Source organism: Hoplias malabaricus, chromosome 3, assembly GCF_029633855.1.
Source record: "Hoplias malabaricus isolate fHopMal1 chromosome 3, fHopMal1.hap1, whole genome shotgun sequence".
NCBI classification, from domain to species: Eukaryota; Metazoa; Chordata; class Actinopteri; order Characiformes; family Erythrinidae; genus Hoplias; species Hoplias malabaricus.
This window is the reverse complement of record NC_089802.1, coordinates 54,920,649-54,935,869: the sequence shown is the minus strand read 5'-3', so window position 1 is coordinate 54,935,869 and position 15,221 is coordinate 54,920,649. Positions and strand designations below refer to the sequence as shown.

Here is a 15,221-nt window from a genome sequence, read left to right as displayed (position 1 = left end):
CACAATGCTTCTGATTGCTTAATTCCAAATATCGGTAAGCACAAAAATACACTTAAAAAAAATTAAATTTATGCATCCCTAGTTAGCATCAGCAAAGCACTAGTGATTTTTACATGTGGTGTGCCTCAGCACTCATCACCTTGTAACTTTGTGGTCTGCTACTTGCATTGAGTTCCTGTGGTTCCTAAATGCTTCCACTTTTAAATACCACCACTTAGTTGATTGTAAAATATCTAGGAGCGAAGAAAAACACTAAATAGGATGCCACAACTGCAACAAAACAAAGTACCACACTAATCTAATTTGTAATGGGTACACACTACAGACTTGCAAACAAGTGGGCACAGAGGTGAAAGACTACAAATTCACAAAATTCTCTTAATGGTACAGGTCTTTCTCTGGCTTCAGCTTCAGATGTTTCCCTATCCCTCATGGTATATCATTATAACAAAGACCTGTTCAGGAATATGACAGTAGTAAAATGCTTCATAAATCTATGTCATCATTTAACATTTATCTTTAGCTAAAACTCTAAATGTCAAAGCCTTAAATATAAAAATAACAAAAATAACAACAACAACAACAACAACAACAAAAACAACAATAATAATAATAATAATAATAATAATTACCATCATCATCATCAACAATCTGTTCAGATGCCATTGGCTGATGCCAATTGTCAAACATTGAGGGAAAAAAATGCTAGACATATCACTCAGCTGCTCCCGCAAAGCTACATAGAAACATATTCCAATCTGTAACAAAAACAATCACATAACATACAAACTAATAACGAATTTAATACTGAGCCACATTCCAAAAATTACAATTACAATAAGCAGAAGTCAAGCAATAATTGCAGGGTTTGTGTCAAAGCTGCATCATAAAATGTTGATCTGTAAGGACAGATCACATATTTGAATTATAATACATGAACTGGACCATCACAGATGGGGAAAAGAAAAACAAACAAACAAAAAAAAACCCTGCAGAGCACATTTATTTCATTACAGCTTAAGGGTACTCAAGTGACAGTTCTGCAATAATGACTGGATATTGTACAATTTTCTTCTGGAAGTAAGAGAAATGAGTAAGACCGGATATATGCACCACGTGCAAAGGAAAAATGGCAAAACATTCCTTCTTGGGTCACATTTCTCAATAAAAGATCTGGCAGAAAAAAAAAAAACGCAATGAATTATTCTGTCCTATCTGAAAACAAAGAGCTTGTGTTATTTTAGTGGTATTTTCAGGAGTGCTAAGATAATAATGCAATAAAGGGTAATGCCAACTATATTGATTTACTTGATTGTATCTGTGCTACACGCCAGTGATTCAAAATGCACAAGACAGCAGTGTGGCTGCACACAATAGTGATGTCAGTCCCTCTTACCCATCAAAGTGATGATACACATCAATTGTAGCTAAAAGCTCACTAAAATAATTATGCATAATGACAAAGGGTTACAAAAACAGATCTGCTAATCAGCATTTTAAAAAAAGCTATTGCCATTTTCCCAACTGAGCTTATCAGTTTTCATTTTTGTAACTAAATACATTTCATTCCTGATGCCATTAAGAAATGGTCATTATTAATGTTCTTCCATGGTTTGTTGGAAAAAAACTTAACCAAAAGGATTTTACTTAAATGTGGATTGACTAGTCAAACACACCCAGTATATATCTCTTAATGAATGATGCTGTTGACCAATGAGGCCTGAAATATGATGAGACTGCTATTTCTCACCTGTTACCAATACCATTTGCTAGTCAACCACACATCTATATTGATGCTGATATATAAAATGTTTCATATTTATCTAATACAATCTAATTATTCAGAGACTAAAAATTGTCTCCTGCGGCAGGAAAATAGATTTGACTGACACTTAAATGGACCAATCATGACGTGTAGGAGGTGGCAGACAGTCAATCAGAACACAACTGGCAGAATCCTGACAGTGAGGCCAACTTAACTCATTGAAAGTATAAGACTCTCCTTCAACTTGTGGTTAGAGCATTTGTGGCTGAGACTACTTTAAAGACTACTAGATAAATAAAACTTTGAATCTATCAGTAGAATGGATTTTTCATATTTTATATATATAAAAACATGCTTTAAACATGGAGCAAGTTAACGTTAGTCTCTGGCCATGTCCCAAACTGCATTCTGCTGCACTGAATAGTATGAATATATATATATATATATATATATATATATATATATATATATATATATATATATATATATATATACCACCCTTAGCAGTGCTTTCTGTAGTGTAGTATGTAAAATTCCATAGTGTGTTTTTTGGGACACAGCCTCACTCTAAAACGTTAATGTTAATCAAATGCTGTTCCACATCATAATAAATGCAGTATTTTACTGCCTTATCTACAGGAATCTGGTTATAGCTATCAAATAGTTTGGGTATGGAGTGGGCTTTGACTCATTAAATATGTCTACACCAATATTAAATCACTCCTACACCTTTGCACCTGCCTTTGCTAATTTTTGAACAGATTGAAAAGTGAGAAACTGAAGCAGTTTAATTAGTAGGCCAATTTTATGTATTTTTGAACATTGATGTTAATGTTTTATCTGGTGTTATAATGATAAACTACTGATTTATAAATTTGTTAATGTTACTTAAATAAATTAGAAAATTGTAAACTGCATGTGTATTTTATTACCATTTTCTGTGGAGATATGGGACAGTTGGAGCATAGAACTTCCACTTTGTCTTAGGTGGGGAATGATAGAAAAATTTGAGTACCACTGGTCTAGCCAGACTGAAGAGTCATGAGGATATTTTTCACGACTGTGAAATGCACTTTCTAAGAAGTGCTGCTGACCTGTGCTACTTTGTGGTTGCTTGAACACTACATGACTTTTTAGCCCGATTTTAAATATTTTCACCTTGAAATTGCATATCAGATCAGTCTCAGCATATCAAACATTTGATTTTTTTCGACCCAACTTTGGATGTAACCGCGTAGTGTACTGAACTGAACTAGTCCATCCAAAAGCCAATGAGAACAAAGCACAAAAAGAAAACAAAGGTGCCTGCAGAGGAGCTCTATCGTGGAGGACGGATTAAACGGTAAAACAATGAAAAACTACAATATATTACATAGTGCTGGTTGCACATGTCCCCAGATCAAGAATTATTTGTGGGAGAACATAGTGCACCACACAACACACTGTTACAGCCTTTATTCCAACTGTATTCAAATTTTACATTCCTCCTTAACTGACGCAAACACTGTGTACAGTGTGTAGAGACCATGCTGTTTTCTCATCCATGACCCAAAGACATTTTTACGTCCCCCCCCCTCGCTTTTTGTGGATCTACACAAATAACACAAACAATCACAGTAAATCGTACATCCATATTTATCTGTCTCCAAGGAAACATGTTTGGTTGGGGAGTTTGGGGTCGTGTAGTGTTATCCCCAGACGCGTAGTGTGTGACATTTTTCCAGTCTCCATAAAAATCAACAAAGAGTCGTGTAGTGTATAATACCCAGTCTGTTTATAATCTGCCCTAACTTAAATTGGAGCTGCATAGTCTGACATTTCTGGAGAGGTGTGCTAAAGATGACTCGGCTAAAGCTCAAGTGGTAATTATTATTGAGTGGTCACAGCTTTAAATTCTTTTTTAAAATAACTTAAAATAACCAGACTATGTATGTAGCACTCAACTAACCAAATGTGGCTAACTACTTTTCTGTATTTTATAAGTGAGTATACAGGTGCTGGCAAATATATACCTGTATAGTATCGAATATTGGCACAGAATTCCCATATTGGTCCATCCCTAATACAAATAATTTTAATTAAAACTTGAATCTCTATTTTAGTGGTTTAAAATTAAAATTATGAAGAACAAAATCACAAATGTTTTTTTTGGAAAATAAATATAACATATATAAATATAAGTTAAATGTCACCATTCATCCCTCAAAGTAAAACCATAGTCTTAATAAACTGAACAGAGAACAATCTAATGGCTGAAGAGCTAGGTGTTTTGTCCTTGAATGTGACACAAATGCAAGTACAAGAACACTCTAGGGATTTACATGTCTTAAAACATAAATAATGAGACAATTAACCAGGGCCCAACTCCACTACCCTCAATTCTGTGTCTCTCTGTACTCCTTTCCTCTTTGGCCTTGTAAATATTGTTCATTTTGTTTTACTTGTGTAGAGTACAGCAAAGGGCAGTTTTAAACATCATGAGACTGTCACATTGCAAGCATATAATACTTAGTGAACTGTAGTCAGAGCTAAGAATGCTCCATATATACTTATCCAATGCCTTAAAGAAGTGCCAAATACTGTATTTAGCATTAAAATGTGGGTGGGAACTAGCAAAGAAGCACAGGCTTTGTCATGCAGGTGTTTGGAAGGCATTTGGGAAGGTAGGGTCCAAAATACCCTGTTTATTAGATGTTCTTGAGAAGCTTGTGAGCTTCACATCATGTATTGTTTACATGTAGTTTTTATTTTATGCTATACTGTAATACAGGACATTTAGTGCAGAGCTAATAAATAATAATAAAAAAAAGTATCAGAATTATAGCTAAAAGGATTTGAATGATTGGTTTGTTGTTTGCAAAATTGGTATTGGTAAGTTATTCATTTTAACAGTTCAGCAGGATTTAGACAAATTCATAGTATGCATAATTTGTAGTATCAGTTTGTTCTTTGTTCATTTTATGTACAAATTATAGATGTTTTAAATCAAGTTTCCCCAAAAAAATGTTTTGTGTAAAACCATAGATGACTTTGACAAACATTCATACCACTGTATATCTTCACACTACTTGCCTGTACAGTGCCATCAACCAACACTGGGTTTTTAAGGTAGCACAAAGCTAACTGAGCTATAGTTTAGCACATCTTGAGTAGTCGTGAGTAGGGGATTTTTCAACAATTTAATTAAAAAAACAAACAAACAAACAAACAAACAAACAAAAACAGCTGTATCTTCACACTACTTACCTTTAAAACATTTCAAGTAAAAATACAAACCCACATGAAATAACATGACTTTGGCCAACCTTAGCTTAAGCTCTACTGTCGGCAACTGTGCTTAGAGTCATGGATTCTTAACATGGAAAAAAATTATCCTGCACAATTACATATCTCCATTTTTGTGGATTTTTAGTTAGCTACATTTAAACACAGCAGCTGTCCTCAAATTGTGAAAATTTCATGATGCATAGACCAACAGAAAAAAGCTCCAAAATTACTTAATCTTCACATTCACTTCTATTGAAAGGTAAGATTTTATTCTTCTCATGTAAAGGTACAATTCTGGAGATGCATGTCTTTAACATATATCGTTGCTGTCCAATTAAAATCTAGATATTGAAAGCTATTTGTAAAACATTGAAACTTATGAGACACGACTGAAAAGGCCAGGTTTATTATTGAAGAAAATGTGTACGGAAACTGCTTCTCGAATAAAGTCATGTAGGTAATTATACTAGAATTCAACCTTCAAGAAGGCATGCTCAAACAGCTTAAGATATCAGCTGCTGGGGTGGTGATGATGAGCTAAACATCTGTTTGGTACTCATTGTTATACACAGAAAGCTCAACTTCTAAATCTCAGTGCTTGTGCACTCTGAATTCATTTTTGAAGTCTTTGAAGTACACCATTCAGGGGCTATATGGAATGATATTTTTACCATTTCTTTCAAGTTTAAGAATGGGTAATTTTTCCCATGCCCCAATCTTTTTATACCATGCTATTGTTGTTTAAAGCACCATATTCCAAAGATGCTCAGGTTAGTTAAAGAGATGAATGTAATGTCTGAAAATGACATTGTGCCTTTGTTTTTACAGATGTTGTAGAAAAATGGTGTCAGGTGAAAGACCTTTCATACGTAAGAAGATCATTGAACCCGGAAAAACATATTTATTTTTAAAACATATCCACAGTCTGCCTGACAAGCCTAGAAGGGGATGGTAATATTCAGACAGTTAGACTGTTGTGGGGAAGTTTGCTAAAGCAAAGCCCTGCTCACTTGAAATCCGGTCTGTTCCTGACATGCTAATAGCAAAGCTCTCTAAGCGCTAGGTGACATCACTTGTCGGCTTAGACCGAGCTGTTCCAGATACAATGAAAATCAGCAGTAATTCTCTCACACAAACATTGTCTTGCTAATTCTCTGCACATAATCTGAGAGCAAGACTGCATACACACTTCAAGTCAGTGGGGTCTATAATAATTTGCATGCATGGAATGAAGGGAGCATACTTTAATGCATTCATTAAAAATAAACTGTATTTTCTACTATATTACTGTATTACATGCCAAACGTCTATCTTGTTTTATCAGGTTTAAAGCAGCAATTAAAAGTCATAACCAAACTCATAACCAAATGAGGAAGTTTCTTAACTGCCCACCACAAGGTTGATGCCAGAAACAATTGCTTAAAGTGTGTGTGTGTGTGTATTTATATATTTATATAAAACAATATAAATACATGCACACTAAGCAATTGTTTCTGGCATCAACATTGTGGAATTACTGAGCACTTAATAAACTTCCCCATTTGGTGTGTATATATATAAAGATTTTTTTTTTGCTATCTCCATGCTATTGGAGATTTACAGAACTAATCATTTTTGTAACTGCTGTACCAAATTCTCTTTGAATACATTTAGAAGTAATAAAAATGTAAGAATTATTAGAGTCATTCCAAATATTCTCTAATGGTCCATTTGTCAACACATGTTCACAAAGCCTAAAGCAAATTATGCTTTATGAATGACCAAAATGAAAAAGTTAAAATGGGTTAAAGCTGCTTCCCATTAGCGATTCAGGGAAACACAAGATGTGTGCTTTCAGACATTGCATGTTTCAGATCAACCCCATGGGAAACACTGCAACAATAAATCCTTTTTCTAGCAACACTGAAAAATGATAACTAGACAACAAAGACAATATTTTTTATTTAGAAATGTTCTGCCATTATACCAACTGCTAACTGTACAATCATACAAATATTTGATGGCTGTCTTAAATGGCATCACAATTTGTTTGCTCTGTACAAAGCACCAGAAATTAAGAGTGACTGTCTTTGCTTTAGAGTAAAAGACGTATATATAGCATAGGTTTTTATCACAGCCAAGACGACTAGATATAGCCCCTATCACTGCATATAATCTTTTTCAAAGCTTCTGCAAATGCGGGCACATGCAAACAAACACACACCTCTCATACATCAGCCTCCCTGCCCACCAGCAGGGGGAGATCCGGCATCTACAATTGCACTCCTCTTGACTCCTATTTTGTGCCACTGACAGAAAAAAGACCAGTGGATCATTCACAAATGAGCAGAGATACAGAGAAGAGGGAATCTGACTAACTCCAGTCTTGCCACCTCCGTCTGTGCCTGGCGGCATGGGTCTCCAGTCCTGCCAAACATGCATGTCAGTCAGCCTCATTTCAGCTGGCTTCCAGCCTCTTCACACTGCTGTTACTTCATATAATCCTCTGTGCTCAAACTCAGCTCAACTTCTGTCAACACCTCACCTGCTATGAGTTGCATGTAATCATCTGGTACGGTTTTATTCCACTCCACTAAACTCCAGCTTACTGGTTATCCAGGCAGATGCCCATTTTGGATCTGAACATGTTTTAGCATTGATATATTTGCGTCAATGATGGAAATTTAGCAATGAGCACTGACCCCATCTGCCCAAGACATTCTGCAATTTTCAATAGACTCACTGCTTCTCAAATAGGAAACCAGGTGTCCAGCAACTCACCTGTAAATTTTGTACTTTGTGTTGAAGCCCTGTTGGTAGCGCTCCACAAACTCTGCAAATTCCTGAGAGTGGTGAAAGGGCCCTTTGTCTGAAAGGAGCCACCCAAATGTACCAGCGGCATCACGGGAGCCTGCAGCAGAGGCTAGAACCCAGCAGTGAAGGCTTAGAACAATACACTCCCATGGACACATCAGATAGGCCAGTCTAAAAGCAATACACCAGCAGCTCATGCTTCACCCCACGACTCGACATTCTCTCAGGACTTTCCACACCTTCTGGAACTGAAAAAAGACAAAATCTGGGAGTCAGCTGGAGCCTGGAGTATAGAGATCATCTAATGTGTGAGTAACAAATGCAACCAAATGCAATTTGCAAAAACAGCTCAACTGGACCAAAATGTGCCACTCCTAAAAGAAAAGTGGTAATGTTAATTACAAGTTTATTTAAAGGAATATTTTAACTATTTTATCATCTTAAAAAAACTCTGAAAATTAGCTTATTAAAAATACTAATCATTTATTATTTTATTGTTCCTATGAAATAGTTCAAGTGGATGTTATTTTACTGTATTTTAGCACTTTACATTATAAAAACAAAAATAGAGTCCTCTGGAAAAAAAATAGACAAAATACTTAAGATTGAAAACAACAAATACATCAGCCAGTTCTGGGCTTATTTCCTATGAAATAAAGAAGCATGTCCACAGCCTACAAAGCTATCAAAACCAGTAAAGTGTTAAACCTCGTTCTTTACTAAGAAAATCAACTTTTCCACACAGAACTGCTAAAACTAAAGCCGTTTGTGTATGTGTGGGGTCTGCCTTCAGTTCACCTGACAGTTTAGAGAAGAGCGAAATAGGCGGGAGGAGAACTGCGCTCGAGCGGGAGGTGAAGCGGCGAGGAGCCCGTGAGCGAGCTCCAGTGTCATCCGTAGTAGCTTACAGTCCAGCGGCTAGAACGTTTCAAAGAGGGTTTAAAATGTATAGATTCTCTTCTTTCAGTTACGTGATCCGCGCCCCGTGTCCCGCGTCCAGGTGAGAGAGTTCTTCTGATGATGAAGTGGAAGTTCAGAGGAAATGAAGAACATTTAGACCGTAAGAGTTAGTGCTGTATAATTTGGTGTGTTTATCTGTAGTCATTTCTCACGTTGTCCGAGCTCCCGCGGGACGTTAATCTCCTGTGATACACTCCTTGAGAATGCGCGCTCCCGAGTGCGTGTCTGCTGCTCAAAACGCTGCTCCACGGCGACGTCAAAACGACCAATTTATTTCAGAGACAAGTCAACTCCGCTTCTCATTGGTCCCGACCACCCGTATTCCGACAAGACCGGCCACTCTGCATAGAGATTGGCTCCTAGTTCACACTCACGACCAGTGAGTAGAAACTGCCATCCACTCCCATGGCAGGCGAGGGGGCATTAACCAATCGTGACGCAGAAGACTTGCTGCCGGTGTCCAATCCCAGCGCAGTAAGCAGAGTTGATCGGAATAAGGTTGTGGAATAATAATTCTAATACAGCGTCCCTCGAAGGCATGCACAGAGAAAAGGCATGTACATCTGCCTGGGGAAAGGAAAACAAAAAACAGTAATGCTTTAATTTTACAGAAAAGACTAACTTTGCTGTTTAAAGGGCAATTCCAACGATTCAAATATACATTAGTGATACTAATTGATACCAAACATTAAATATATCTAAAGCTTCTTTAAAGTTACAGTTACCTCAAAATTAGTAGTGATTTGCTGTCTGATAGAAACATTTCAGATAAACCAAAAAAATATTTTTGAAAGCCAAATATTGCATGGAAGCATGCACAGTAAGACAAAATAGGCCCTGACTAAAACTACATTTTTATATTGACCACTGTTTTTTTAGTAGTTTGGTGATTGGACCCATGAGTCTCAGTAAAGCTGTGTGCATGCTACATGATTTTGAGCCAACTTTGGGGATTCATTATACTACAGCCCTCTAGATTGCAGAAACACGCTTATAACTCTCTTCAAAGTTAGGCCCTCTCCAACAAATTGGAGTTTAGATGAGCAGCCAATTAGAGTCAGATGCTCAGCCTCAAACTCTGCTATCACCATGTTAAATTCAGTTCCTGCGTATACTTTGGTTAAACAGCAAGGTTTTTGGGGCACTATTTGATACATATTTATAGTCAAAATTCAACGCTGTCAATGTATAGCTGGACACACGTGGTGGGTGAGCAGTTTAGCTGTTCTGAAAACTCTGAACTATTTTATATGTTTCTCTTCATTATAATATTTCAAATCAAACCACTATATCCAGCAGGTTTGAAAACTATGGGATTTCCATTTAAATTGATATAACTTAATAAACCAATTAAACCGACTCATGCCTTACACTAGCGTGGCTGTTACAATTTAACCATCAGTATTACTTTAACAGGCAAACACTAGACATGGACCTTAGAGCTAAATCTTTTTAGGAAAAGTAAACAAGTTTGGCTTTTTAAAAGCAAACATGTTTGAAAACTGTCAATGCAATGCAACAAACCTGACAGGGTCTTTTTCCAGACGGTGCAGAGTTAAGTCTTGAATATAATATAAACATGTAGCCAGAGCCATAACACCTTTGAAAATTACATTATTGGTGAATTATAATCAGACTGTAACAGTAATATGTAAAGCATGTTCAAAGGCTGAAAATCTATAAGGTTTATAACATCCATAGCAAATACTAGCAAAAACAATACTTTTAAATGATCAAAGAACAAACACATTGTCTAAGAGAAGGCACAGAGAAAATGTTTAGTTTGTTCTGTCTTCCTTTGATATCTCTTTCAACAACATGATCCATCAGCACAAATAGTATTTCTTTAGAAGTAGATCACCTAAGCCTGGTTTTATACCAGAAATCCAATTGAAAAGGCAGAACGACAGCTCTTCAAATATATGAATAATAGCAATGCAGTTAGGTTAGGAACAAGAATTAGTGGAAGTGTCACTGATTTTCAGCTGACTTTTGGGTTCAACTGCATGAAAGAAATTGGAGCAGGGTTGGGAAGGTGAGAGGATTCGTTTTTTAAATATCATCATGTTTTCAGTCACTGCTGCGGATGAAATCAAACTAGGGTCTGTGAAGCAGGGAGAATGTTCTAGTTTCTTGTAAATATAATACACCTTTTGAGATGACAAACTATACATATTTGCAGGTGATGAATTAAATAAAAAAAAAGCAAATCCATAATGAGATTTATACACATTCAGGAAGCAAACGAGCAAAATACAACAAAATTCAACATCATGAAATGAGTACACAACATCAAGGAGCATAGAAATGAAGGGGTTTAGTTTGTAATTTTGTTTTCATTAATGCTTGTGTTCACACAAAACACACATGCTTTTTTCCCTGCTATTGATAGAAATCTCATTTTTTTTCTCTGCAGTTTGCTCTCTTCTAGCTTCATGCCATGTTATCCCTGAATGGGTTCGTGTTTTTGCTAATGTTTTGGTTCTTTTAAAATGTTGTTCTCCTGCAGTGTTCCATGTTCACCACTATTGTTGGGTTATGAAACTTTTAATGTGCCCTTAATATTCCATTTAATGTTCCCATTCCCATAGCGTTCTTACTATGTTTACATCTTTGTTTGATTCAGTGGGACACCATACAACCCTTATATCACAAATCCTAACTTGTTTGTTTATTGTACAAATTACATTTATAGGTGCACAAGCAAACAGGAATAAATTTATAGATTTATTAAACTGTACATTTCCATCCATTCATTCTGTACCAGTTGTAAATTTGCTGTTAATAAAATAAACAAAAGGTAAAACATCATTAAAAACAGAATGGCATGATGTGCTATCATTTAAAGCCTGGATTTAATTGAAAACAGTAAAAAGTCAAATGTAAAAACAGAGAAATTTTTACTGGTGTTTTGCCCATCATTTGATTCAAGCAGCATATTTCTAGATATTTGGGAAAGGAGTTATTTTTTTAACCAGTGTTACATCACCTCTTAACAGAACTGAGACCACCAACTGCTGAAAGACCAAGTTCTAGAAGTGGAATGTTTTCCCATTCATGCATGATATAGGATATCATTTGTTTCAGATTTCAGTTTCTGCAGCATGAAATGTGTTCAGAGAATGGTTTTCAGAAGTGTTCCAGCTGTACTTATGAAAGATTAAATCATATTTGAGATGCTTGTTTATACTCAATCATGTTACTGACCTGTTGCTATTGACTCATGCCATTGACTGAAGCATGTGTGTCAGTAAAGTATCTTTCCAAAAGCTTGAGCAGCTAATGCTCTCTCGTTTAGTGTTACACTGAGTAATGCATTTATAATGCAAATATTTAAAAGAAAATCAGCCATGCAACAGACAAGGTAATCATGGTTCATAGCTGTGTGTTTTGGTTATAGCCGCTAACATAGGGTAACCTATAACCTACCAAAAATACATATTACAACACTAATGCAGTCCAATATTCCCTGCCCACAGGAAATAATGGTAAGAGCATGTAACAACCTAAATTCTCATGAGAATGTTCATTTTAAAGACTTTTTTTATTTCTGTAATTACACAATTTTATCAAACTTTGTGTACCCCACCTGTAAGAGGAAGAAATATGGATGCTGATATGGCAAATGATGCCAAACTAAAATCTAAGCCTAAAATCTTAATTTTATGTTCACATTTATGAGCAAATAACAATAAAATACTCATTCATTCATTCATTCATTCATTCATTCATTATCTGTAACCGCTTATCCAGTTCAGGGTCGCGGTGGTTCCAGAGCCTACCTGGAATCATTAGGCACAAGGCGGGAATACAACCTGGAGGGGGCACCAGTCCTTCACAGGGCAACACAGACACACACACACATTCACTCACACCTATGGACACTTTTGAGTCGCCAACCCACCTACCAACGTGTGTTTTTGGGAGGAAACCGGAGCACCCGGAGGAAACCCACGCGGACACGGGGAGAACACACCAACTCCTCACAGACAGTCACTCGGAGCGGGAATCGAACGCACATCCTCCAGGCCCCTGGAGCTGTGTGACTGCGACACTACCTGCTGCGCCACCGTGCCGCCCCACAATAAAATACTACTTTATTAATTTGTTTTTAACTTGTTCTTCATTTCCTATCAAGGTTAAAGTGATCTATTAAGTGTTTAACAGGGTCTTTGCTAGATGCAGTTTTGCACCTACAACTGATTCACAAGCAGAGGAGTACAGTTGTGCCTCTGTAAATTCTGAAGTACACAGAACTGGTACAAGTTTTGTATTTTTTGCACTAACATCAATTTACGAAACTAAACTACATCTGTCTGAACATTTACTCTGTTAAAACTAGGGTTTAAAGGATGACCACATTGAATTCTGTTTATGTGCCTTTTGCACAGCATCACTTTTTGGAAACAAGGTTATAAGTGCTGAATTAACATGTACTCAATACAAAATTAACTCAACAGCCCAGAGTTTCTTGGAGGTTTTTTATAAGACCTCTCCACAAGAATTATGTGAAGATAAAATAACGATGGAGCTGGAGTTTGAAAGAGTGAGATCACCAGTCACAAGTACTTACCCATGTGCCGACGGCATGCCGTTATGAGAGGTAAATATTCACTTAAAATGCAGACGGCTCCACAATGAATGCAAGTGATGTCTTTGTGAGGCACAATCTGTGAGAGAGCAAAGATAATATTTTAATTAGCCAGAACCTTGACAGCTTTGTCTATGTTTGTGTGTGTTCTTTCCTTTCTCTCATCTCTATGCAGTCAGACCATATCAGGTTGCATGCATTAAGCTTGGCTTGTGCTCACCTTCTCCCTCCCTCTAGTTTTCTTTTCTTCTCTGATTAACAGTGTGCTTCCCAAAAATAGACCAGGCTGTGAAAATGTGAAAACACTCTTTGGAGATCATGTGGAAATTTACAAAGGTAGAGGAAAAATAGAAAAGCTGTCCACTGGCCACTCTCAAATTTTCTCAATTTAGAGTGTGAATAATATGTATCTGGGAAACTCACCAGTGTAAAAAAATGTTATTTGCCATCCGCAGAGCATTCATCATATGCTCACCAATTATTTGCTGGATTATTAATGGCTATTGATGACTAGTAGGGTGACAGGCGCTTGCCCTGGTGCATATAACTTTGTGTTGGCTGTGTCAATCATCTGAACAAGGCCAAGTCAGTCTCTCCAAGTCAATTTCTCTGACATGTGCATTGTTTTGCTGCAGGAATTGCCACCTTACAGCTGGTTTATAAAACATTTCCTGCTACTCAGACCCTTGCAGTACAAGTAAAAGGACATGGTTTGTAGCACTGTGTTAAAATACAATGTTTCAGTACAAGGGTCAGATACATGCTTTATAAGGCTTATAACGACTTGTTATTTCACAAATGTTTGTAAAAAAGCCTACCTAGAGTCTGACTGACAGAGGGAGTCGGTGTAATTTAACCAAACTGTAATATGCATATTTATATTTCTGTGTTATAGCAGGACCGTACATAAATATTTGGTCAGGCAGGAATGGTGCCATAAACACTGCATGTTGTAGCAGGAATACTTTTCATATTCATGTATGCAGTTTTTATTTAAATTATCTTCAGTATGTGGGACTAAGATCTGTTATACTTCGTAACTACAGCTGGAGAAGGGAAACCCCAGGATACAAAATGCACATGATTCATTAAGAAAAAAACATTATGCAAATTTAACAGAGTTAAAAATTATAGAATGCTAAGATAACAACTATGAAGTCAATTAATATGCCTGATATTCAGGATAAAAGCTGGAGGCAGCAAATCCATAACTTTGTGTGAGTCTATAATCACAGTATCCTTAAACAGTATATTTACAGCATTAGATAGATGCTAATATCAGTGTGACTTTGTCTACACCATAACTGTTACAAATATGAATCCAAAATAACAGATTTTTTTTCTTTTCTACATCTTGGGAGATATACCTTTCTTGTTTTTCTGTTCATGTTGGTATTTGTTGCCTGTGTGTCGCATTTTGCTTTTGCGTTCCTGACAGGTGCTCTGGGTTTCCAGATGGATGCTGCGGTCTTCTTACTGGTGCATCCTGATTCTACCTGTGACATCTGGCTATGCATGTCCTATGATTGGCTGACACCTACCCATTCATGCTGATTTTTACCTTTAAATTTGCATGGAGTGTGTTGTTGTAGGAGTGGATGCCAGTTATTTTGTATTCCTATAATTGTTATGATTTTTCTTCTGCTTTTGCGAGCGAGTGAAATATGTTTGTTGTTAGTATAAGAGAACTGACTGTATATATTTTTGTTATTGTTGTTTTGGTAATGCTTATGCTAAAGTCTTAATCTATTGCCACCACACAAGGACTAGATTAAAGCTTATCTTGAAAGTTGAGATGAGTCTTCAATCTGTGCTTGAATACAGCAAGGAACTCAGCTGTTCAGG

The 15,221-nt window shown here is 36.6% G+C and overlaps 1 protein-coding gene across 2 annotated transcripts in view; it reads right to left on the bottom strand.

Annotated features, from left to right (window-relative positions):
* brinp3a.1 (bone morphogenetic protein/retinoic acid inducible neural-specific 3a, tandem duplicate 1) overlaps window positions 1-9,068 on the bottom strand; it is a 42,643-nt gene extending 33,575 nt beyond the window's left edge. The window contains exons 1-2 of one of the 2 annotated variants that reach the window (XM_066666614.1): window positions 8,624-9,068; window positions 7,793-8,073 (exon numbers count right to left, since the gene is read on the bottom strand). In XM_066666614.1, the coding sequence (XP_066522711.1) occupies window positions 7,793-8,022 (230 nt within the window). In that variant the 5' untranslated portion in view covers window positions 8,023-8,073; window positions 8,624-9,068. The other variant, XM_066666615.1, reaches the window with a different exon arrangement.
* Window positions 9,069-15,221: the final 6,153 nt, after the last annotated feature.